Source organism: Hipposideros armiger, unplaced genomic scaffold (genome assembly GCF_001890085.2).
Source record: "Hipposideros armiger isolate ML-2016 unplaced genomic scaffold, ASM189008v1 scaffold_1129, whole genome shotgun sequence".
Classification (NCBI taxonomy): domain Eukaryota; kingdom Metazoa; phylum Chordata; class Mammalia; order Chiroptera; family Hipposideridae; genus Hipposideros; species Hipposideros armiger.
The window spans coordinates 436,044-461,081 of NW_017732479.1; the positions used below are offsets into that span (position 1 = coordinate 436,044).

The 25,038-nt window shown below is 53.8% G+C and overlaps 1 protein-coding gene across 1 annotated transcript in view; it reads left to right on the top strand.

Annotated features, from left to right (window-relative positions):
* Positions 1-25,038, top strand: part of PARVB (parvin beta) — a 104,349-nt gene that overhangs the window by 36,054 nt on the left and 43,257 nt on the right. Inside the window, exon 2 of the mRNA XM_019632345.1 lies at positions 23,941-24,030. Coding sequence (XP_019487890.1) covers positions 23,941-24,030 — 90 coding nt within the window. The remainder of the gene's footprint in view (positions 1-23,940; positions 24,031-25,038) is intronic.

Here is a 25,038-nt window from a genome sequence, read left to right on the forward strand (position 1 = left end):
GACAACGACTTGACTTGGAGCTGATGGGTCCTGGAAAAACACACTGTCCCCCAATTAAAAAAAAAAAAGGTAAAATGGTAAATTTTATGTTATGTATATTTTACCACAATTAAAAATTAAATGAAAAAATAGTGTGAAATATATTGCACCTGCAAAGAATGTATGTATACACAGTTTAAAGAATAATGAAAAACGTACCCCCGATTGTACCACCCGGCTTATATAATGTCACCTGTACCCCCCCTTTCTGGAGCCTGCCCCCCCAGCAGAGGGGCCCCCACACCTTGAATGTGCACTGAGTACCCCTTTGCTTTCCTTGCAGTTACCATGCACACATCCATGCTGTCCTGTTTCTTGTTTGCCTTTGCCTGACTTTGAACTTCACGCTCCTGGAACCATGCCGGGTGCATCTCCTGTGTCTCGGGTTTGCCCAGCGGCACAGCCCAGCTCCGTGGTGCAGCCACGCCGCCCGCCTTTGCACGGCTGTGTCAGATCCTGCGCCAGGAGCACTGCCGCTTTGGAACGCGGGAGAGGGTGACTCAGCGCCCGGGCGGCACATGGATTTCCTTCGCTGATTTTGATGTAGAGGCAGGAGAGCAAGTGGCGAAGGGAGCGGATGAACCCTGAGGCTGGAGGGCCTGGTTTCCCGTTCTGCCTGTGGCACCCACTCACTCCCTGCCTCCTGAGCCAGCCGGGCAAGTTACCCCGGGAGCCAGCTTTCCCAGGCAGGTGACAGCGATAGCATCAGGTTGTGGGGTGACTACAAAATGCCCAGAAATGGCACCTGGGCCGTGCTCAGAAGAGCGGGGGTGGGGGTGGGTGGCGGAAGGGTGAGAGCTGGCAGTGGAGTCCTTGTCGGATGGCACTGCGTCTCATTTCTCTTCCGTGCCTTTTTTTGCTGCTTGTCTCAACCTGGCAAAAAGGCTCAGCTTGTCAGCTTGTAGCTCCACTTGTGGGAAATTAAACACATTTAAGAGTCAATTAAATTAAACATTGGTGATCATTAGCCAAGTAAATTATTTTTTGAAAAATGTGGTGTCCCAAGCAGGATATAGCCTATGGTGACATGCTCAATAAGTATTTGTCAGGGCAAAGAATGATTTCAGGAGCCATCAGAATGGGATTCTTCGGTTCTAAAAGGAATGGGGTGGCCATAGAGCAGTAACGGTTGCTAAAAATTGTCTGTATATTTGTAGAAAATCCAGAGATGACTGAAGAGGTCGTGCTGGATTTCACCAAGAGCAAGGCCCGGGGAGGGCCGGCACGCTGTGCCCCGGGAGGTACCACGGGGGCCTCTGTGGCCGTGATCATGAGCCGAATTTCCCAGTGCTCTGAGCAGACCTGTCTCGGGGGTGCGCCCGCCTCAGCCAAGCTCCGGAGACTAGTACACAGAATGCAGTGCCTGCTTGGCAGCTGACAGTGTGTCTCAGCCCTCGGGACCTGTCCGGGCTTTTCCTAGGTTTTAGTGGTTCTGGCAGTCCTTGGTGTCCTTGGCTTGTACACACACCACTCCACTGTGCCTCCGCCGTCACATGACCCTCTGTGTGTCTGTGTCTAAATGTCCCCATTCCTTTAAGGACACTGGTTGGCTGCCCCCCCTCCCAATGCTGTGCGACCTCATCTTCACTTGATGCAAAGGCCCTACCTCCAAAGTAAGGCCACGGTCACAGGTTCTGGGTGGACGTGACTTTCGGGGGGACACTCTGTATCCCACAGTGCCCTGTGCGTAGGAAGTGCCTAAACCTGCTGGTTATTATGATTGTTGTTATTGTTATTTTCGTCGGTGAGGGGGTGATGGGGATAAATTATAAACACGTAGTTGATCATATTTTTTTCTTGATTCTGCATACGCCACAGTTTGTCTTGTAGACTGTCCTTGGTTTTCAAGGGAAAAGGGACAAGGAAGATTGGTCTTTTCCTTTGAAAAGGACTGTGAAACTGGTGTTTGCACCGGGCCCACAGCTTGCAAACTGATAAGCCCATTTAGATGAACTTCTGCTTTACAATTTCATTCCATACGATTTTTCAGTGATAAAATAAACAGCAGGTTTTTTTCCTTCTGATATGAAGTCCTTTAAGATAACCAGTGACTATCAGCCTGGGGAACTGTAACTAGTGGGGATAGGGTCCCGTTCCTGTTGTGAAGGGAGAAGAGCTCGGCCCTGCCACAGCATGTGGGTGTTGGGCGTGAATTCAAAATACCGTGCACGGGGTGTCCATTGTATTGGCTAAAAAAGAAGATGTCACGCATCTCCTCCTCAGCTTGTTTGAAAGTCTCACGTAGCTTGTTTGACAGGTACAGAGGATGTGTCATTAAACAGATGCGACGATTGCTGTCGTTTGGTTTTAAATAGCACTTGTCATCCTCTCCGTGGTGCTTGTTTGGCATTCTGGAGGCGTGGATGTGACGTCCCAGGTCGCAGCTTCCTCTTCTGCGTTGCTTTTTCTGCTCGTTGTCAGAGGAAGCCGTCTTGCTTATGTTGTGAGAAGGTCAAAAGGATTCAGAAATGTAAGGTGGCTCCTTGCGTGACAATTCCATGCCTGATTGTCACCGGGGAGTATCTCCAATATCTAGGGCAAGAGGAACTGCTTCTGATAGGAAACTTGAACAGTTGAGCAGGAGACACTTGGGCTGAGCCAGAAGTGAGAGAAGTCGGTGGTGAGAAAAGGTGGGAGCTCAGGGGCCCACCCAGAAATCCCCAGGTGTCAGGTGTGGGTGTGAGGACGCTGGAGCTGAGAGCAAGTTACACCCAGTGGGACTTAACTGGGGACATGTCACCTGGTAACACGGCTAGATTAGACACTGAGGCTGCTCTCTGCCCCAAAGCCTCTTCCTTGCACCCTGCCAGTGGAGGGCCAGCTCGGGCCCCTGGCACCTCCGTGGGACACACACACCCACTTAAGCAAACTGGGAACCAGCGGGTTCTTTCTTGTAGCAACACCTACGAGATGTCATCCTCAGTGACCATGTTTCCACTGGGGTTAGAAGATTGCTAATAATTATCACAGAGAGGAGCTAATAGTGCTTCCTAGCGCCAGGCACCATAAATTCATTTATTCCCGTGGCGACCTCCTGAGGTGGATTACTGTTAACTAACCCATTTTACAGACGGGGGAACCAGGCACGGAGAGATGGCCTGCTCAGGTCACCGAGCTGGTAGGTGGCTGGGCCCTGCATTGAAACCAGGCGCAGTGTCCAGTCGCCCAACGGGGGTGTGGTTCTGCTTTGCTCTCCCCCACCCCACCCCTCCCCAATTCCAGGATCTTCCTGTTCCCTGCACCCCATGAGATAAGCACCGAAAGCAACCTGCCAGCCTCTGCAGTTTGGGCCACTTCCCTTTCTTCTCTTTCTGTTTCTGGTATTGGATTCCTGTTGTCGTGGAAACAGGGTGACAAATGTTCCTCTTTAGCAGCTGGTCCTCCTGACAGTAGCCTCTGACAGGAGATGCAGCTGTGGGGTGATGCGGGCCTGCCCTTTGTCATGTCATGTTCGCTCAGGGTTGGGACAGAGAACCAGACCTGGGCCACCGTGCAGACCCTCCCGTCCGCCCTGCCCGGCAGCCTGGTCTCCAGGCTGAGACAAGGCTTTTCGGGGGCCAAAGTCTATTGCTGAGTTTTCACTGGGCCAAATAAAGATGTCTCAGTGGCAGCAGAGCCGTGGACACTCCTTCCTGCCCTCTTCAGGCCTGTGGGTTCGCTTTCCTGGGGAGCCCTGTGCTTGCCCATGAAGCCGTTGGCAGTGAGATAGAAATAATATTCTGTGGTTAGCAGGCTTCTATCACTCCCAACACCCCAGTCCTCCCGACAGCTTGATGCTTGGTGGCCTTCCTCAAAGTTGCCCTAAAGGGGCCCTTTCCTCGAATTGCAAGTCATGGGGGCGTCCCTGCCTGCGTCCATATATGCACTCGGCTGTGTCTCCTTGGTCCCGGCTGAGTCCCCTGGCCTCACCTTGGCTGTGTTTCTAACGCCTCCGCCAGCCGCACCCTCTTCTCCAGTGAGTGCCCCCCGTTTTCTTCCTTATTGTTTTCAGCAAAAGCGAAACATGGGCCCGCCCTGATTTCTTCTCTGCTGTATGGAAGCAGGCTGTTTAGGCCCTGGCTGGCTTTAGACCCTGTTTGACTTTTCCCAGGAAGGTGATGAGGGTGGTGTGAGGACAGTGGGGACAGGAGGGGACCTTTGGACGAGTACCTGATTTGTGGAGCGAAGTGTGTCGGGAAGTTTCCATCAGCCTGGTGGGTGATGTGGGTCTTTGGGCCTCAAAGAATGGTGTTTAGAACGTCTTCAGGATCAAGTTGCAATTGCGGTTTGTTCAGGGGCATCAAATCTGATGTGATGGGTGTCTGTTGAATCATCTTTTGGCGCTGTCTTCCCCTTTTCACTGGCTGCCTGGGCCAGCATCCGGTTCTTCTTGTCACTGCTGGGTAAGACATTCATTCTCTCGTTTCTTCAGGAGGCTTTGCCATTATCAGTGCGATCATGGCAGTCGGCAGTCGCTCTGCTGCTAGGTTCTCTCGCCTGTGACATGGGGACGATGGTACCGGTGATGTGCACGGAACCTTCTAGGCCCCAGGGACTGTCCCAATCTCTTAACATGCTCTGTCTCATGCAATCCTCATAACAACTTATTTTGCAGCTGAGGAAACCAGAGCCCAGAGAGGCTAACTAACCTGCCCAATGTCACACAGCAAATGGGAATGGGATTTAGTTGGAGGATTTAGTCAGGGGTTTAGTTGGAGCTCTGAACCTCCCCGTCTCCTGGGGACCTGCTGGGAGACCGAGTAAGATGGTGGTTCTTCGAATGCTCCTGTGGTTCTGACACTGAGAAAGCTTTCTACAAATGCTTTTTCCTGTCTGACGGAATAAAGAGCACACATTTTTTTTCTGGGCTCTGCTTGGTATGTCCTTACAGAAAGGGACACTGGTGCCAGGTCCACAGGTGACCAGGAGAGGAGCCCTTCTCAGAAGGTGGTCACAGGCTGATTTTTGCCTTGACCATTCACGTTCTTCTGAGCAGGCTTTTTGTAGGCGCGTGTGGGGACATTTCTAGAGGAGAAATCAGCCGTTGAAGGAGGGGCTTCAGGAAGTGGAATGCAGGGGGCTCTTAGCTCACTGTCTGATGCAGCTCTTCAGAGACAGTGGGCCTTCCAATAACAGGAAGAAAGCCATTGAACCAGGCCAAGTGCCCTTCCGGTGCAGTGCAGGGAGGAGATGGTGATGGAAGAAAGGGCTTGGTGGCTTCTGGAGGGACAGTCCCTGCCCGCCCGCCCTCTGGGGGCTGTGATGGACTTAGTTCCTCTTGCTTTCTCTAACCGAGGGGCTGGATTACTGACTTTTCTACCCCTCCCCTGGGAAAATCACAAGGTACAAGAGCATAGTCAAGGCTCTGAGAAGTCCTGCAGAAAAGGACAACCGTTTAGCTGTGCTTCACTCAGCATCTCCTTGTCTTCCTCGACCCTGGCTCAGCTCACACAAGACCTAGAAAGACCCATGTCTGTGGACCTCATTTAGGGGAATGTTGAGGAGGACCAAATACACAGGCATCTCGCTCACATGTGGACTGCTGTTTGCCAGGTCCTGTTGGAAAACTAATGTAAAGGCCGTGCCAAACTGCGTTTTCTCTGAAGGTCCGTTACACTTTCTGTTAGAAAAGGAGTCCCCAAGCTCCGAAAGCCTGGGGACCTGAGCGGAGAGCACCCCTCCATGAGGGCCCTGTGGCCACCTGCCCCCACCCACAGCCCGTTGATCAGCCTTTGCGCCCAGAGGACTTTTCTGGAATAGCTACTTCACCAGCGTGTTTGTTACCTCCTTGGCAGGCTTGACGTCTGCTGCGTAGGAGGACATGGAAGGCACGACTGGGCTCAGGTTCATGACGGTGTTTACTCCAGATGCCCACCAGTAGGACAGGCAGGATGCAAGTCCTGGCTCCGTGTCTGACTCCTCATGGGCCCTTGGGCACGTTGCTTAACGTCCCGGAGCTTTATTCTTATCGGTGAAGTGGCCACAAGCGAGGTGCCACTGGCTGCATTGAGGGCCGCGTGGCCGTCCACGCCTGGCCCAGAGCACGCTCCCGAGAAAGACAAGCAGCTGCTGCCACTTCGGTGTCCCTGCGGCTGCTGGCTGTGCCTTTCCCCTTCCTCCCTTCTGCCCTCTTTACCTCCCTGCAGGGGCGAGACTGTAAGAGCTTTCTAAGAGTTCTTTAATGCCCGTGACGTCCCCTTGTTTATTCTCTTGTCTGGAGAGGACTTTGTAGTTGGGTAACTTGGTTCCAATATCAATGTCACCATTAGCTGCCCCTTGGGCACGTCACCTGCATGCTGAACCCCCGTTCCCGGGTCTGTAGTTGCACCCCTGACCCTGGCTGTCGGCAGCCGGAGTGAGCTCATCTCAGAGGATATGGGATGGGCATACGAGTCAGACTTCCTTCCTCCATGGCACTCGTCCAGAAGTAGCCTCTGTCCCCTCCCTGAAGGCCACCTCTCACTGTCCTTTTGGGCTGACGGCTTTCAGGTTGGGCGTGGGACAAGAGACGGGAACTTGAGAATGAAAGCTGGCAGTTTCCTGATCGGGACTTGAGAGCGCCCTCTCCTTTCCTCACTTATTAGCCACCCTCCTGCTGCAGGATGACCCAAAGAGAAAAGACACACTTCTCGTACCGCCAGGAATGTGGGGATGGGGATTTGGCACCCTCTCCCTCCTCCCTGAAGGCCTGGTTCCCTGAAGACTTGAGTCCAAAGTTGCCTCCTCCAGGAAGCCTGCCTGGACTGCTACTCTTTCCCTCTTAGGTCCCCAGCATTCTCACATCCCTCCATTATGTGTCTCCTGGACGCCGAGGCCCGTGGGGTTGTGCCTGTGTCTGAGTCCTCACCGTGCCTGCCCAGCACCAGGCCTGACGTTAGTGGACGTCCACTAAGTAAGTGGCTGTTGGAGGAGAGAGTGAGCAGATGCAAACTGAAGCAAATCTCATCATGGTTATATGATACAATGTGTATGAAAAGCCTGACTTCTTGTATTACGCAGGCGAAATTTAAAGTTAAAAGTGAATTAACATAGCCATACCTACTTTCCCCAGCCCCCGACCCTTGAACCTCTCAAACAGCAACTACAAGTAAAGGGACCCCCACGTGAAATGTGGCCCTTCAGGCATTTTCTCCAAACGCAGGTGTTTCTGTGCAGCTGGGGAGGCAGGACAGGCCTTTGAAACTTGGGGTACACTTGAACAGACACATTCGTTACTTATAGAAGACACAGAGGAGGCCGGGGGGGCTGTCTCTGTAAGGATGAAGCAGGTGGCCCCAGCAGGCTGTGGGGTGATCACCCGCTTCCTTGGCCTCCAGCCCTGCAGGTGACCAGCCAGCACATAGTAGGCCCACAAAGCTTATTTGCTGAGCGTTTGTTGAGGGCCTGCTCTCTCTGGTTTGCCCTGGGGTTGGCAATTTCACATGTTCTCTTATTGAATCTGTGACCTGGGGGTGTGGTTATGATGCGCATTTCACTCGGTCATTCTGTTGCGGGCCTACTGTGTGCCAGGCCCTGTGCCGGGCTGCGCAGGTACAGACAAAGGACCCTGCACTCAGGGAGTGCCTGTTCAGGCTGGAGACAGACAGTTGTTTAAAACATAAAACAATAGCAGAGTGGGACGGCTTCAGGGCATGAAGGGAGCGGGGTGCTGGGCTAGTCACCTAGGGGACTTTGAGGTGTGTGTCCTGGAAGAGCTCCCTGGGAGCATGAGAAGGGGCCGGTCCCCTAAAGCCAGGATGGACAGAAACAAGCCTGGCGGCGTTGGAACAAACCCCGATGTTTTGGGCCCACGGTCCGTCCTGTTGCCACCACGGCTGCCTCGGTGAGCAGAGCTGACAGCAGAAGGTCCCTGGGCACTGTGACCCTGGGCTCGGGTCAGAGCAGCCTCCGAGTAGCAGCCGTCCAGCCACACAGGACATGGCAGCACACTCGGCTGGTCCGGCCATCCCTGCCTGGCCCCCAGCTGTCACCAGTGTCCAGAGCGCTCTCCCTGCTGGAATCCACCTACTTCCTCGGGGAGGCAGGGTGCTCGGTTGTCAGTACAACCGGAGGTGGGAGGCCAGGGCTTTAGGCAAGTGGCGGAGCTTCTTGCAGCCCAGAGAGCGAGGACAGGGCAGGCTGATGCTGGCTCGCTCGTGCCTTGCCTCCGATGGAGGAAGGGGAGAGGGCTGGGAGGGCGCAGGGCATCACTCACCGTCTCCTCCCCGGTGCCCTCCCAGCTGCCTGCTGCAGCCCCGGCTGCGCCGTGTGGGCAATTAGAGTCTGGCCCTGTGCCAGGCACACAGCGTGATAACAAAGATGGATGGACTGGACGCGGCTGCACAGTTACGTCTGCCCTCGGGCCCCCACCTCATGTCCAAACTGGATGAGAAAGCAGACGGACAGAGGAGTCCAGGCTGTCCCTCTGTGCCAAGGAGCCTCCCTGGGGGCTGGAGGTGGGGGCTGGGTGGCAGCAGGCAGGAGCCTTTCTCTGGAAGGGCCTGGAGGCCAGGGCCCTGCCCACCTCGGTCTTACAGACTGAAGGGTGCCCACACGGCACACGCGTTTAGCACTTACAACCAGGACAGCCCGGATGGGGTTTAAGTCCCATGATGACCTTGGTCCCCCAGGGATCCTGACCTGGGAGAAGGCACTGGGCTACCTGCAGATGCTGCAGGCCTATGCACGCACGTCGGGCGCCCTCACCTGTACAGCTCCTGGGCCTCCTGAGTCAGTTCCAGCAAGGCCTCTCCACCTCGGCCCTGCTCACGTCTGACTGGGTCACTCTCTGAGGTGGGGCCGTCCTGGGCACTGGAGGGTATTGAGCCATATCCCTGGTCTCTACACGTCAGATGCCAGGAACAACTTCTGTCCCTAGGTGTGACAACCAAGATTGTCTGCCGACACTGGCACACGTCCCCTGGAGGGGAGAATTGTCCCTGGCTGAGAACCACTGAGCTGGGAGGAGGCTGCTGCCATGGATAAGCGTCCTTAGGACCCCTCACCCCCAGGAGGGGGAGAGCAGGGGAGGAGAAGACCCCTGGCGACCACTGGCCTTTCCCCTGGTGGAGAAGCGGCTTCAGCTCCTGCTGACCATGAGGCTGTCCTGCCCTATTTACACAGACTGTCGTACATGTCAGTGGACTTACGTTAGGAAGCCAACCTCCTCAGGCCTCGTCGTCACATGAGAGCGACTTGCGACCCTTGGAGACCGTCGGGGTTTTATACATTGCATTGGTCGTGCTCATCCCGCATGCGTGTTTCGTGTTTGTTCTGCTCGTGTAGCCGAGGCCATGCCACAGTTCAGTAACGACTGTGTCACGGAGTTTAACGTGGTGGCTGACGCAGAGTAGGTGCTCAGTAAAACAGGTGCAGACAAGGACTGTTCCGGGCCTTTTGAGATGACACAGCGTAGCTGGGGCTGTCTCGAGGCTGTATTAGTTTCCTGTGGCCGCTGTAACAAATTACCTTAGATTTAGTGGCTGAAGCAATATCTCATCACCCTAGAGGGCAGGAGTCCTAAAATCAAGGTGTCGGCAGGGCCGGTTCCTTCTAGAGCAGCAGTTCTCAACCTTCCTAATGCCGCGACCCCTTAATACAGTTCCTCATGTTGTGGTGACCCCCAACCATAAAATTATTTTCGTTGCTACTCTATAACTGTAATTTTGCTACTGTTATGAATCATGATGTAAATATCTTTTTGTTTTCCGATGGTCTTAGGCGACCCCTGTGAAAGGGTCGTTCGACCCCCAAAGGGGTCGCGACCCACAGGGTGAGAACCGCTGCTCTAGAGTCTCCAGGGGAGAATCCGTTTCCTTGACTTTTCCAGCTTCTGGAGCTGCCCGCGTCCCTTGGCCGATGGCCCCTTCCTCCGTCTTCAAAGCCCACAGCATTACATCTTGCAGTCTCTCTGTTGCCACATTGCTTTTATTATTATTATTATTATTATTATTATTATTATCTATCTGTATCCACTTTATAAGGATGACATTAGGCCCACCGGATAATCCCGGATAATCTCCCATCTCAAGGACCTTAACTTAATCACATTGCAAAGTCCCTTTTGCCTCGTAAGGGCGCAGATTCCCTGGATTAGGACATGGACATTTTAGGGGGAGAGGGGGACATTATCCGGCCTGCCCTAGAGACCCTAAAAGAAAGAGTAGAAAAGAGCTCCTGTGAGTTCCAAAAACAAATACCAGAAAAGAATGGTGAAGTCCTGAAACATCATTCATTCATTCATTCACCATTAACTGGCCAGGTGTCACTGAGGGTCTCCTCTGGACCAGGGCTGTGCAGGGAGCTGGGGAGAGGGGGCAGGCTGGGCGTGTGCCCTTAAGAGTGCCATGGAGGCCGGCTGAGTGGCTCAGTTGGTTAAGAGCTCGCTCAAGAGTTTGAGCTCTGAGCAACAGCGGTTCGAGTCAGCCCGAGCTGAGCAGCCGCTGAGCTGCCAACAGGTGGCAGGATGGCTCAGCTAAAAAAAAAAAAAAAAAAAAGAGTGCCATGGACACGAATCCTGTAACATAGACACACTCACATGCCTCAGACTGTGATAATGCTCTAAAGGAACAGAACTGAACGGGCGCCATGGGAACCCAGCTTCATTTGGGGTGGCAGAGAGGGACTCCCCACGCACCTCTGGCTCCCAGAAATTCCTTTGAGGCTCCCCTTCCAAAGGCCCCACCTCCAGGAACCTCTGTGGATCGTGACAATCTTTCACCTTTGTTACCTTGAGTGCTGCATCTGCTCAGGATGGGTGGAGCTGTCTGCACCTGGGCAGGCCAGCAGAAATGCCACCTTGGGACCGTAAGTACCTCAGATGGTAACAGAGCCACCAGCACCGGGGCCACCCCCGAAAGAGCCACCTGCTTTTTGGAAGGTGCCGGTCTGCCCAGCGGGCTGGACGCTTCAGATGAAACAAACCCGTGCCGGTTGTCGCGTCTCACTTGTACAGGTGTAGATGGGCCACTAGAGGGCGCCGTCCTTCCGGCGTTTTCTGCATGCCTCTTCCCAAGTTCTCTTCCAAGCTGAGCATTTCTGTAGCAGGTGCATGTAGAGTCTTTTTTTCCCCTCTTTTTAATGACTTAATGATTTAACCTCCTTATCTTCGCAGCAGAGCACACTCTGGACTTTCCTGGATATGATGGGACATTACTGATCAGATTAATTAATACAGGATTTGCATCACAGGGACCAGAGGAGTTGGCTCCTTCAGGTTCCTTTCCACTGCCCGTTCTGCCTTCTCTTGATTAAACAAGCTCTCTCACAGCGTGTTACCCTCATCGGGCTCATCCCCCTGCGGGGAAGGATCAGCGGATTTCCGATTTCATTTCCTCCTGCCTTGGGGCACATCCCGAGAGGCAGTGACTGTGCCACCAAGCACAAGGGGGAGCTGCCAGTGTCCCTTTTGGGGTAAATCTGAGTTTCTCTGGGGTTTCACCCTGGGCCCCACCCTTGCATCCTCCAGACCTCTTTTCCCCTTGTCACTGATGACAGATTTTCGTGGCCGCTGACGGAAACCTCTTTCACAGCCTCACTAAACACCAGCACCACTGATTGGTAGAAAGGTGACAAACACACCGTCCCCCAAATCAGGGAAACAGGATCTGCTGTCAGAGGCTCTGCCCTCAGGTGAGCGTGAGTTTGGCCGGGATGGGCTGGTGGCCATGCACTTGAGCTAAGCGGGGATAGAGAACGCAGGAAGCACAACAGGATGGCCCTTTTGGGGGTCAGGGGAGGCTGGCTTCAGGGATGTGGGTCCAGCTGTTCATCAGAGGGGTGGGGGAATTGGACATGTGCCAGAGAGCTGCTGAAGAACACGCGTTAGATGGTGGCAGGCCTGGGGTCCCTGGGGAAGCCAGACCCTTACTCCTGCCCAGGTGGGCACGCTTGCCTGACGGGCCTGCTTGGCTGGCCTTCGCCTCTGATGTGCGGCTGCGTTTTCATTTCATTTGAGTCACTTGCTCAGTACCTCTGAGCCTCCCACAGGCTCTGCAGCTTTCTTTGCCTGGTCACCCATCACCGTTGATGGCAGCTGGCCCCGGCTTGCTGCTGGCGGACTTTGGGAGGCAGTTTGCACTTTCAGAACTGGCGTGGGGGTCAGCTGTGTTGTTGGCACTGTCCAGTTTTCATCCTGATGCTTTCTGTAGAGTTGACGTTCTGTTATAATTCAGTCTAATTAGTGTTTGTTTTCAATGCTCAGCGACCGTGTAAAGATGTTTGTGGTGATGCCTGAGCAGTAAATTCAGAATCTTTGAGATTAGATCACGCATGGTTTGCGGTGAAATGGATGTTTCAATGTCTGGATTCTTTGAGAATTGGTGACCTGGGGGTACGTGGCCCCTCGAGTCATCTGAACAGTTTCTTGCTGTGGCCGTTCCATGCCTCGAATCTGGCAGATAACCGAGGCTTCCAGAATTCAGTCTGTTTTGGTCTCGTTTGGACCATCATACATTTGTGGGGTCTCCTCTGTGTGCTGGGCCCTCCTCTGGGGCTCAGGGGTGATTGGATTTGACCTCTGCTGTCTAGGAGTTTATAATCCAGCAGTGAGATATCCACACAGCCCTCTAGATTGTAAACTCCGGGAGGTTAGGCCGTCTGTGAGTTCACGGCCAGACCTGGCACCCTTGTGTGGTTTGCTGCGTGAACTTGTTGAATGGATGACTCTGTATGATGCTAAATGCTCCTGGTAACCCAGCGCAGGTGCCAATGACGGCGCGAGAAGGGGCGGACAGACCCAACATTTATCGCTCAGCTGACTATTTCTCCACGCACACCATCTTGTTAAATTAGTTGTCATGACAACCTTAGGATCAGGTCTGGTTATTATCGCCCCACTGCCCGCAGTGGAGAGATGATAAAAGATGGACGGAGTTAAGGCGTGCACCCAAGGGCTCTTGGTCATCCTGTGATGAACCCCCAACGCCTCCACTCTCTCCACTATTCTGTCAGCACCAGCACGGACCCTGGGTCAGGGGGATTCGGAGGAGTGACAGATGCCTTCTGAACAGGGCCATAGAAGAGGGGACGTTTGTAGCAGACTTTGGAAGTGCAGTGTGTTGGGCCACCAGGCACAGCTGCAGGATATGTGGCCACTGGAGGGAGCAGAGTCTGAGCAAAGGCATGGGGGTGCCTCCTTCCTTAGTGGAGGGTGGGGGGCGGGTGCCGCGGGGAGAGGTCTGGACTTTGGGGGAAGCAGTGAGGACTGGGACAGTCTGTGTGGGCGGTGGAGAGACCTGATGGGCCTGTGCTCTGGGACAAAGTCCTGAGACACTGGGAGGTGTCTGGAGGGGGCGAGGACCAGGAGCCTGGACCCGCGGAGGCTAGCACAGACGCCCTGGCCTTCTGCGGGTCTAAGCATTGTTTCGGCTCCGAGGATTCCACCTGCTGTGCTCAGCTAGGTGACTGAATAAGCTGACCCACTTGCTTTCTGCATGAAAAACCGACCAAGCCAGCGCTTGTCCCTAAAAGATCAGTCATCCTTTCTGGGAACGAAGCCCAGGCCCCTCCTGTGTCCTGGTTTCTGCTCGCCAGGTGGTTTCTGTGGCAAACCTGACACCCCGCGTTCACCTGGAAGTCTTTCTTCCTATTCCCCTTCCCACAGTCCTTTTGTTTTTCTGTGGGTCTCACATTTCCTGGTCACCCAGGCCAAAGGGAAGAACAGGACTGATTGTGGGCCCAGGGAAGTGTCTGTTTGATATCAGCTGCTGAGCGCCAGCCCTTTTGTGTTTCTACCTAAGCACCTTTAGGTATTCCGAAGACCTACTTTCTCGGAAACGGGTGGCTGGCTTCGTTCTCGGTGGCCTCTCTGCCTGCAGCAGGTGGCTGTCTGAACGTGCACCCCGGCAGACGAGGTTCGGGAATGTGGCTCCTGGGGCAGCTCGTCCCAATAAGTCCCCAATTGCAGAGCAGAATCCCTCCTCGTGAGTCCCGGCCCTCCTCACGGAAGCGTCGCGGTAATCGGGTTCTTGGCCATTCGTGACTGCCAAGCTAATGGAAGCCTCGTGGAAACGCTTTACCCTCTCAGTTAAGTGGCTGGAGGTGGGCCGCTTGGCAAGAACAGTCTGTTCCCAGTTCTGGTGACTTTATGTTTCTCACCTGAATTCTCTCTGCGGCTCCATTTTGTCTGTGTAAACACATTTACAGGCATTCATTCATTCATTCCACGGATTGAATGCTGGTCACGGGTCAGGTTTTGTGCAGGATACAAGGTCATGAACAGCCCCGGGGGCCCCTCTGCACTCCTCGGGGGGCAGGGAGGTAGGCACACCCCACAACTACATGATGGGGGATGAGGGTTTGCAGTTGTCACGTGCCCAGAGGAGCGGCCCTAACTCTGCCTGGGGGCCGGGTGTACAGAGAATACTTTCCTGATGAATCTGGGGGATCGGGGTGGAGTTAGCCAGATACAAAGTGAAGGGCATTTCAGGCGGTGGGGACGGCTGGGGCAAAGGCGTGACAGACACGAGTGGCCTGGAATGGCCTCTTCAAAGTTGCATGCAGAAGTGCAGGAGCCGCAGCTGGGTCCATGAGAGGAGGGGTCCGCTCAGCGGGAGTCTTTGGGTACCGCTGTGAAGGGTTTGGGTTTTACCCCGGAACCCGTAGGAGCCCTGGGCGCTCTGTACCTGGAGTGATATGGTCAGCTTTGTTGGAAGGGCTGCGGCATCAGACAGGACTCAGTTTGCAAATGACAGAAGACCCAACTCAAAGTGGATTAGGGACAAAATGGAGTTCGTGGGTGTATTTGACAGACAGGCCCGGATGTGGCCGGCCTCAGGTAAGGCTGGACCCAGCACACGGGCAGTTTCACTACACGGCGTTCTCTCCGCTCTGTGGACCCAGTGCCTTCATTTCCAGGTTCTGTGTGGCAGTAGGATGACGGAGTGGCTTCCACCTGCACCCTTTCTGGGTCAAGGCCCGTGCAAAAGCGTGCCTGTTTTGTTCTGCATTTCTAGATCGTCTCCTTGTAGCTGTTGACTAATTGGGCTGAGCCCATCCTTGACTTGAGAGCCGTGTTCTGGGCACGCACTGTGCCCATTGGCTCAGGCCTGGGATGCCTGTGCTATCCCAGGGCTGGGGGCAGGGCCCCGCCTGGAACGTAAGGCCTGAGAATGGTGACTGGAGGCGCTGATTTCCTCCAGGGGAAGACTGGGTCGTGTTTGACCAGAAGGGTGAATGGCTACTGGGAAGGAGAAACAGCGGCGTCCAGGAAGGTCACCTGCCGAAGGGGAGAGGCTGGGTTGGGGTGGGGAGAGGCCAAGGCAGAGCCTGTGGGAGGCCAAGGTGGCCATCCTGGTGAGAGGACCCCCAACCCGCCCTAGGGCCGCCCCAGTGACAGGACATGGCAGGCTCTGCAGAGGACGGACCTGCGTCCAGCATCTCGGCCCTGCCTCGGTGTGATTCGCAGTTGCACATGTGTTGGGGCCTTTCGCCTTCAGACCTGATCCCAGAGGCAGGTTATCATCTGCAGTGGTTTTGCATCGTCCCCTCCCCAGGTCTCTCTCCCTCCAGATTGTTCACGATGTCCCCTGAGGCTGGCAGTGCTGCCAGGAGCCTCCCCGGCCTCCCAGAGCCATTTCGGCTGTTATTTAACCCCATCTTGCCGGGGTATGGGAACCAGCCCTCTGAAATAGAGGGTCCCGGGAGAAGCCAGGGTGGCACGTGAACTCATTCATTGTTGCTGCTGAGACAGGCAGCGTCACATGTGGCTCAAGGTCAATAACAGGCATTCAAGGAGGAAGAATAGAAATTCTGGGTCCTCCGCACAGGCAGGGAATGGTCTGTGTTTCCCTGTGATCCTACCAAAGGCTGGGAGGTTAAGTGGTTTTGGGGTACCATGGGCCTTGCGTGGGTCAGATCCATCCCTAAGCAGCTGGGCCAGCTCAGGTGTGAGTCAGTCTTTTAGAGACCTTGTCTGTAGTAGGAGCTTAGTGTGAGGTGGGTGACCAGTAAATCTTCCTCCGTGAAAACCTCGGGCTGTCAGCTGCTGGCCAGGTAGGAAGTTGTGGAAACGTGGCCCCTGTGCTCCTCTCTAAGTCACTGACCTGCAAGCAAGGCATGGCATTGTGCTCCTAGTTCTTGCTGCTCCAGGTATGGTCCGCACACCTGCACCCGCAGGGCCACCTGGGAGCTGGTTAGCGGCTGAGGCCTGGACCTTGCCCACACCTGCTGGATACGAGTCCGCCTGTTAACCCAGGGGGTCCTGAGTGCATCGGAGTCTGGGGGCCTGGGCCAAGTGCTTAGGAGGGCGAGGGGTTAGCAGAGGCTCCCGGGCAGGCTCCGGCTGCTGATAGGGGTGGGGGGAGATGACAGGTACTCCTGGTGTGATGGGGTCATTCACAGGTGTTGTCTCAGAGCAGGTCCTTTTTCACCCTGCAAACCTCCAGGGCTGGGCTCCCTGAAGATGAAGGTCCCCCGCTCCCCTTGCATCTTTCCCGGGCAAACCCAGGCAGCTCCTTGCGGCCCCAGCATCACCCAAGACAGACGCTATGTGTTAATCTGGTCAGTAGCAGCACAGAGGAGCAGGCAGATGGTCCTGAGGAAAGGGGGCTCCGAGGTTCCGAGCTGTGTGGGTGCCCCTTACGTCCGGCAGTCGGTGCATCCCTGAGACTGGAGGTGATGGTGGAACTGCCCGGGGGAGACCAGTTACTCCACCCCAGAACGAATTGCTACTCTCTTGCCCACACACGAAGGGCGTGGACCAGGTGGCCCTCAGGACTTGCTCAGGGGCGTCTGCAGGAAACACCCGGGCTCTCTCCCTGCAGCCCTCCCGCAAGGAAGCCCTGGGCCTAAGGCCTCCAGGCCGAGGCTTCACCTAAGCAGGTGAAGGGGACCCCATGCAGGCTCGGGCAGCTCAGCAGCCTGGGTTTTGAGTCCTGCCTCTGTGCCTCTAGAAACCTGCCTGTGCCTCAGGGGTGAGAGCCTCAAGACAGGCCCCGCGGGCAGGCAGCCTGTCCTGCCCGCTCTCGGTCCCCTTCCCTGTAGGATTGGCTGCCTCCTTTGCCCCACAACCCTCCACATGCCCCTGTCAGAGCATCTGTTTGTTGTCTGTTCTTTTAACCTAATTTTTATTCCACAAGTAACATATGAACACAGTTGCGGCAACGCCTCCCCCAGTTTCCTCCTTCTGTCACTCATCCCTTCCAGAGGTAACCCCACTCTCACTTCGGAATGTATCTTTTCATTCCTTTTTCTATGAATTGAGATGTGTACACACAGAAATATATAGTTTTGAGTTTTCTGATTGTAGTTTTTACATAAATATCATGCTGTATTGTTGTTTTTTTTAAATTTTATTGGGGAACAGTGTGTTTTTCTCGGACCCGTCAGCTCCAAGTCAAGTCATTGTCTTCAATCTAGTTGTGGAGGGTGTAGCTCACTGGCCCATGTGGGAATCGAATCGGCAACCTTGGTGCTATGAGCATTGCGCTCTAATCAACTGAGCCAACCGGCCTCCCTCATGCTGTATTGTTTTGAAACCTGCTTTCAAAGCTCTACACTGTGATATGGACTGTACCTAATTAATTCTACATTTGTTCCTTGAAAGCCTTCTCGGTGCCAGGTGCTGGGCGCGGCTGTTGGACGCATCTTTCCCCATGTCTGCTGCCTGCACCGGCCGCTCCCAGCGCGGGCAGCTCTACCGGCAGCCCCTGTTGGCCTCTGAGCCACGTTTGTTAGATCCACAGGCTGTTTAAACCCGGGGCTTGCAGCTGTGAGCGCTTGTCGTGGGGTCAGTAATGCCTGTTGATCTTCTGTAGATTTTGCCTTATTGAAATGCTCACACATTTATTTTAGCCTCTAAACTTCTTTCACCTCGAGAAATGGGATGGGACCCCACATGCCCCAGTAGAGCAAACCCCATAAGTCAGATGTTTGCGCTGAGCGACCCTGCGGCTGGAGCCATGCTCACAGTGATTTCTAATTCCTATAGGCTTGTTAGCATAGCTCAGGAACCCACTCCGGGCTATGAGACGGCAGCACATTCACCGTAGGTAAACACACCCATCTCCTTATGGTGGGTCCCATGTGACGAGGCCAGAATCCAATCCTCATCACAAACAGACCAGACCAGGCACTCTAAAGGTTAGGAGGTTCTTTCTTTTATGTTTTGCTACACGGATGGCTGAAAGTAATTTTGTTCTTTTCCCACATCTGGGTCAGGGAGGGCAGCTGTGCTCTCCCAGGCTGTTAGTCCTTACTGCCTCTACCCTGGGCGGGACGCTGTCATCCATCCGTCGTAATCCTGAGAATCTTGGTTCAATCGAATCCAGAGTTCATAACCCCTGGGGAACGCCGGGATTCACGTTTCAAGGCTTTTACAAGCATGACAGGCCAGACGTCGCTCACCCCTTTGAATTATGATCAGTGGCTGGTTCTGATAAGCTTATCTTTGATGTCAGAAAGGGTTGTCCTGTAGCATCGCCCCCTCCAGCTGTCGAGTCTGTGGGTGTCACTATAGTTCTTGTGTAGGTCTTGTTTGGGCCTTATGTAAATTCCACTGAGCTGTGAGATCGTCCCATGAAGTACAGTTTGATTCATTTTTAGAAGATCCGCTCTATTAAGAAGACCTTCATGGCTGATGAATTTAATTATTCTGATACAATACAACTTCTGCAAAGAAACCACCCCTCTGAGCGCAGATGGAAGTTGGAGAATTCATAGACAACTCTCACTTGGCGAAGGCCCAGGAAGCCGCATTTAAGAGCGATGTTGTGGGGTTCCTACTGAAACTCACAAAAGCTAGTCCCCCATGGCCCCTCCCCAGCCGGAAAAGGAACTGGGGGCTGTGAGCTGATGAAGAGACTCTGTGCTTTATCCACCTTATTCTCCCTGCCGACTCTGAGGACCACTCAGTGTCTTTGAGGAGGCTCAGTTGTAACTAGAAGTGGTCTGTCTTGAAAAGGGCTGGTTAAGTGTCCCAAATTGAGGCAGCTTTCCTGCCATTTCCAAGTCCTTTTAGATGTGGGTGGGGGAAGAGCACCACTTTTTTGTTGGCGTTTTCTCTTTGATCCTTGTTCAGTCGGGCTGATGAAAATTCTCCCCTGATCTTTTGTTCTCTGTGAAAACCAGGATGTGTCTATATGCTCTAAAAGCCCCCGAGATGTCAAAGCGTCTCAGCTGTGTTGAAATGACACACTTAGAAAAATGTCACAAAATGGAGTTGTCACAGCTTCAGTCTCCATCCCCCATGAGACCTTTTTATCCTTGTTGAAACTTCAGCAGGTGAGCCCCTCCGTGAGCTCCTTGCACCCCATCTTTTCCAGGGATGCATTGTTATCCCCCCTCCCATCCCGGCACCCCTTGTGGAGCCAAGAAGCCTTCGTGTATTCAGATTTGTGCTTCCCGTCGCAGTAACCCTGCTCAGAAAGCCAGCCTGCATTCAAAGTTGTATTTTCCTAATAATGTCAAAATGGAACACAAAGCTGCCTAAAGCATTGTTTTTTTGGGGGAAAGAACCCGAGTATAAATAAATTCCAAAAAATAGGAAACCCATACAAAGAAAAAGATTAAAAACAAAAAAATCAAAGATGGAATCCTTGTGTTTGGCCTGGGGTACAAATGGCAGCTCCTTAGGTGATGCTTTCAAGGGGCCAGACTTCAGTTTTCGAGTCTATTTCTTCCTTCTTATGTCCTTGTAATTCCAGTCAGGACGGGGGTTTTGTTTCTTTCCACCTTATCCCCTCTTTGGGTGGAGAGATGGAAGAACAATGGGTTTTGGAGGTATTCGTGCAGCAAACAGAAAACCAGCATTTGTTAGGCACTTACTGCATGCCAGGGGTTGTTCTGCATGCTCGTCTCATTTCATCTTCATCACCTCTCTTTGAGGTGCATTGGGCCCCATTCCACAGATGGAAACTAAGGCACAGAGCAATTAAGTAGCGTGCGTCAGTGGCCGAGCCGGGATCTGAAACTGGCAGACTGACTCCAGGGTTCTAAGCCCTGTGTCGTGCTACTCCTTGAATCTACTGAAAGACCCACTATGTGCAGGAGCTGAGTTAGCACTAGTGTGGGCAGACTGTCCAGGAAAAAGATTGTTACAGGGCTGTGTGACTCGAGTGGGACAGAGAGGACCCTGGAGATGTGGAGCTTTCTGGAGGGACAGAGAGGACCCAGGAGGGCTTCCTGGAGGAGGTGGCCAGTGAGCTGAGGCTTGAAGGTGGGTAAGTCTGGGCGTGAAGTGCAAGACCAGGTAGAACCAGGCTCAGTCTTGACTCCAAGGCGTCAGGTGCCTTCACCTGTAGCAGATGCTGGCCCAGCCAGGACCTAGTCACTCCCTTACAAAGTGGGTAGGAGATGAGGTGAGGGAGCAGCATGGAAAGTGTCTGGCATATAGTACTTGCTCAGGAAACGTCAGCAGTCCTCTCCCTCGTTCCCACTAACAGGCAGGAACATGGGTTGGACGTTCACTGTGACCTGAGTCTGTAAACTGGTGGCCCCCAGCAGGCAAACAGAATGTGAATTAATTGCTCACTCTGGGAGATTCCACACTAAACTCCAGGTTTCCAACTTTCTTTGAAAATTCCTAAGATCTGGTGACAGTGGGCTGCCTATCCCATGCTGCCACCATGGGCTGAGTGAGGAGTGGCTGTCCCCAAAGGGGCACTTGTCCAATTGCACGCTCTCCCTCGGCTCTGTCTTCTCACCTAGCCTCCTTCCTTCCTCTCTGTCTCTGACCCTCCTGGTGTCCTCCAGCCCCATGTCCACTGTGTGGCCCTCGGCCAGGGAGTGTCCCCACTGGAAGGTGGACTCTGGCCCAGTGAGACTGCGTTGGCATCGGCTCCCTCACGGTTGGCTGTTGGGTTTAGTGTGGACAAAGCATTCATTTCAAAACAATGGCAGACACTTCCAATTAATTCCTGGCCTCGTGACATCGAGCCCCAGCCCCTTTGAACGCCCACATCCATTGTGCACACCAGACGTCCTTCCTGATGGTTCTCTGTGACTCAGGACAGCTGGGATTTCGCATCTTTGAAGTGTTTCCCTTTCTGGCAAATGGACCAGTACTTTAAAAAACCAAAGCATTCCTGGGATTAATAGAAAGCCACTAAACGGGCAGAGTGGGGTCCTCGGGGAGAAACTGTGGTTCCAGAGGAGCCCCGCCTTCCAATCATCGACTGACCCTCAGACGATGATATCCAGATTTAGGCTGAAAGCTCTGCAGCCAAGTGCCCCTGAGGAAACCCAGGCTGTGAAACATAGCAGAGTCCCAAAGAGCCATCTGTGAGCCCTCCTGTGGTTCAGCGTCGACGTGGTCGCCACGTTGGACTCCCAAAATCCCGGCTCCGATCTGTCACCCATATGCTTTGCACAGAGCCCCAAAGTCCCGTTTCTGGATTCTTGGCGTCTTTGAAGGCGACATTCAATTGCTGCCTCCTCCAGGAAGCCTTCCATGGTTCTCCGTGGGATGAGGGATCTCACCTTCCCCTTCATCACTCATTCCTCAGTTTACACCCCTCTTGAAACTACCCCCTTCGCAGAGCTTGTACTCTGCGTGCTGAGTCCTCTCATCTCAGCTTATTCCTCAGCACCCCCTTGGAAGTAGGTGGGGCCACCTCCATGTTACAGATGGGGAAACTGAGGCTTAGGAAGGTGAAGGGACTTGCTCTAAGCCGCACACCAGTGTGCGGCAAAGTGAGATTTGAACCCCGGGCTCTGTGACCACAGATCCGGGCTCATGACTGCTGGCGGCCGGCTCTGCGCTCTGCCGGGGGCTGCCCCCGCCTCCTGCCCCGGGGTCCTCCTTCCCCTCACAACTTGATGCGTAACAAGCCCCTTTGGAAGTCCTGCTGAACCAGAGCCTGGGCGGGTCTGAAAGAGCATTTCTCATTTATTAAGGTCATGAAATCCTGGGCCCTGCTGAGTGTTACATTTGATGTTCAAGGGCGGCGTGGAAATCGCTCTGTTTTCATGTGACCCAATTTCTATGCTCTGAAAATGCCAGTCCCTGTCTTCTTTTCCAATCTCTCTGTTTTTGAGATAAGGCAGCAGGGCCGCTGGGAGCATCCCTTCATCGTCTCCTGCCTGCGCCCCCCCACCAGTCGCTCTGGCACACGTCTCATGTTCAGGTGAATGGATGTCCTGTGTGACACCTCTGGGCTTTCGGGCAGGAGTTATGGGCTCACTCTGATGAATCGCCTGCCTGGCTCACCTGCGCCCTGAAGCTCACCTGTGCGACCCTCCATGTTCTTCGTCGGCTGTGAACATACATCAAACGGGTGACCTTGACCGGAAGGGACCTCCCTGGCCTCTCGGTCCTTCTGGGATGTCGGCCCGGGAAATGGGACCCAGGAGGCCTTCTATATACACCCACTTCACCAGGTCACGTACACACCTCTGTATAAGGCAGGACTGTGAAAAAACTCCCCTTTGCCTCCTTCCCTTGTCTGCCTTTGAAAGCGGTTGGCTGGTTAAATATGCTTCGTAACTCATTAGGTGGTAAAAATAATCGCTGAAGTTTGGTCTCTGGCCTGGGACACCCATGGGGATCTTTGGAATATTTTTAGGGAAGTGGGGCAGAAGGGGTCTCAACAATCTACATGTTCATCTTTTACTCACGAAGGTATTTAACATTTGTCTGCTTCTTGTACAGAGTTAAGCTAAAAATTTGGGGGCTGACAAGCTGGCTGTGCGTGGGGCCTGTTCTGTGGGGTGGGGTTGAGACCGAGCGCTGTCTTCCAGACTGGAATGGAATTGGGAGAGGGTCCGTTTCTTTCTTTCTTTCTTTCTTTCTTTTTAATTGTGGTAAAATATACATCACCTAAAATTTACCATTTTAAGTATATGGTTCAGTAGCATTAAGTACATTCACACCATTGTGCAGCCATCACGTGTCACTCCAGGTGCTTGGAATTGGAGGTATTACAGGTTTGAGGGGACTGTGGTATTGAAAGAGGAAATAGGGTTTCACTTCTAAGAACATTCGTCAAAGAGGAGAAGGCCTGGCACTTGCCGCTGGCGATCCGTGATTGCAGAGGGCTGGCTCTGTGGTGTGTGACTGGGGGCCGTCGCCCAGTGGTTCTCAACCAGAGCTGTACACCGTGGCAGACACCCAGGCCCACCCTGCTCCCATCGAATCCGAGCTCGGGGTGGAGCCTGGATTCTGACAAGCAGCTGGGTGGGGAAGTCACAGTCGCCGCAAGTACAGCGCGATGTTCAAGGTGAGGGTGTTAGTCCCTGGTGGTGCTCCCGGTGTGTGTGACTCCAGGTGCTTTCCTGGAGGGTCTCCGTAGTGCGGGGAGCCAGGGGCCCTTTCTGCCGCCATGGGACCCATGCTGTGCCTCCAGCTGCCTCTGGACCCTGCGACTTTTCGGTATTCCCTCCACCCCAACACACGCACAACTGGTGCTCTCTACACAGGAGGCTGTGGTGTTGCCAACTCAAAGCCTCTAGATCTGGTTTGCTAGAATCCGTTGCATGTTCTAGTGCTCCTGACCCCAGGGATCACCTGTCTTCGAACCATCAAGATTCTGTCCCCATGAGCGAGGCCGTCCACAATGGCACCGCTTTCAATTTTGGACTTGCCTGCGTGTGTGTTGGGAGGGGTCTTCACAGCCATGGTCCAAGCGTGGCACACGGCTCTCCAAGGAAGGGAGGGGAGTCCCGCCTTTTCAGGCCTTGTCGCTTTGTCCGTCTCAGCAGCCTCGGGCAGTTCTGGAAGCATCGGAAGCTTCCGTGTCTCAGTCACGTATTCCAAACAACAGTGAAAACAGACTGGCAGGACTTGGCCGGGATGGGAAATTCGGGCGAGGGGGAAGGATTGCAGAACTTGTTCTCAGTTCGGATCATTTTTCCTCAGACTTTTTCTGGGCGACAGGCCATTTAGGAATGTTTGCTAAATGCTTAAAAAACAGGAGTTGATGTCTCTTTGTTTCCACTGCCAACATGTGAGGCCACGCTGTTCCATTTACACTAACCATTTTTTCCCTTTTTCTTTCTGCTCGACAGTGACTGACCTACAGGAAGAAGGCAAAAATGCCATCAACTCACCCATGTCCCCTGCCTCGGCGAACCTGCACCCTGAAGACACCCTGCTAGGTACCGTGGGCTCCGCCAACTCCCTCTCATGAGATAGCTGAGCCTCTGTGGTGTGCAGCTGGTCTTGGGAGGCGAAAGAGGAACGTGATAGTTACGGCTTTTTACTCAGGCATCACGCTGGGCGGTATTTGAGAGTCTGGGCTCTTAGCTCAAGGTTATGTTTAGAAAAATGTCCAGGGAAAAGCAAGTGGGTTTCTTCCTCTCTGAGTTACACTGTGAGTTTTATTATTGTTTAGATCTGATGAGGCCAATAGATCAGGAGACCACTCATAGGAAAGACAGTTTGTAATGCAGTGCCCAAGGCGGGGGACCCACCGTGCCAGGCAGGGCCACCCAGGGAAGCACCAGGGTCAGGCGGGAGGCAGAAGAGTGAGGGGAGGCCTGGGCAAAAAAAAAAAGCCTTTCTCATGAGTTTCATGGGAAAGAACGGGTGAGGCAGAATATGCAGCCTTAGGATTGGCTGATTTGAATAATTACAATGGCTCTGGGTGTAGGAGCTGTCCTGAGTTATCTGTCTCTGGCCTGGGGTGATTAGGGCAGGGGATATCAGCTCAGACTGTCTGGACCCAGTAATAGAGGTGGCTGGTCCTCACGGGGGAGTTGTTAGCTGTCTTGGGAATCAGCTAGCCTTGGGAGGGGCGGTCTCTCTAGGCCCACAAGACCCCAGGATGTCAAAGCATCAGAAAATATTGAAATAAGAAACAGTATTCCTCCACACCCCCATCTCTGTGTGAGCCAGAGCTGCCTCAAGGCCTGGGACTTGCTAGGTGAGAGCTGCCAAGTGTCAAAGGCCCTACACCCACCTCCCTGGGGCCACGTCAGAGCCTGGCACTAATGAGGTGACAGCCTGGACACATTTTCCTTCAAGCATGTTTTGGGAGCTGAGGAGTTTGGAAGGCAGTCGTGCAGCATTCCGTGTATTTCCAAACCCTGGTTCAAAGGGAAGTCCCGGTCGATCCCTCTGTTGTGGTTTCCACGGCACGGCCAGGCCAGCGAACGCTTGTGGAG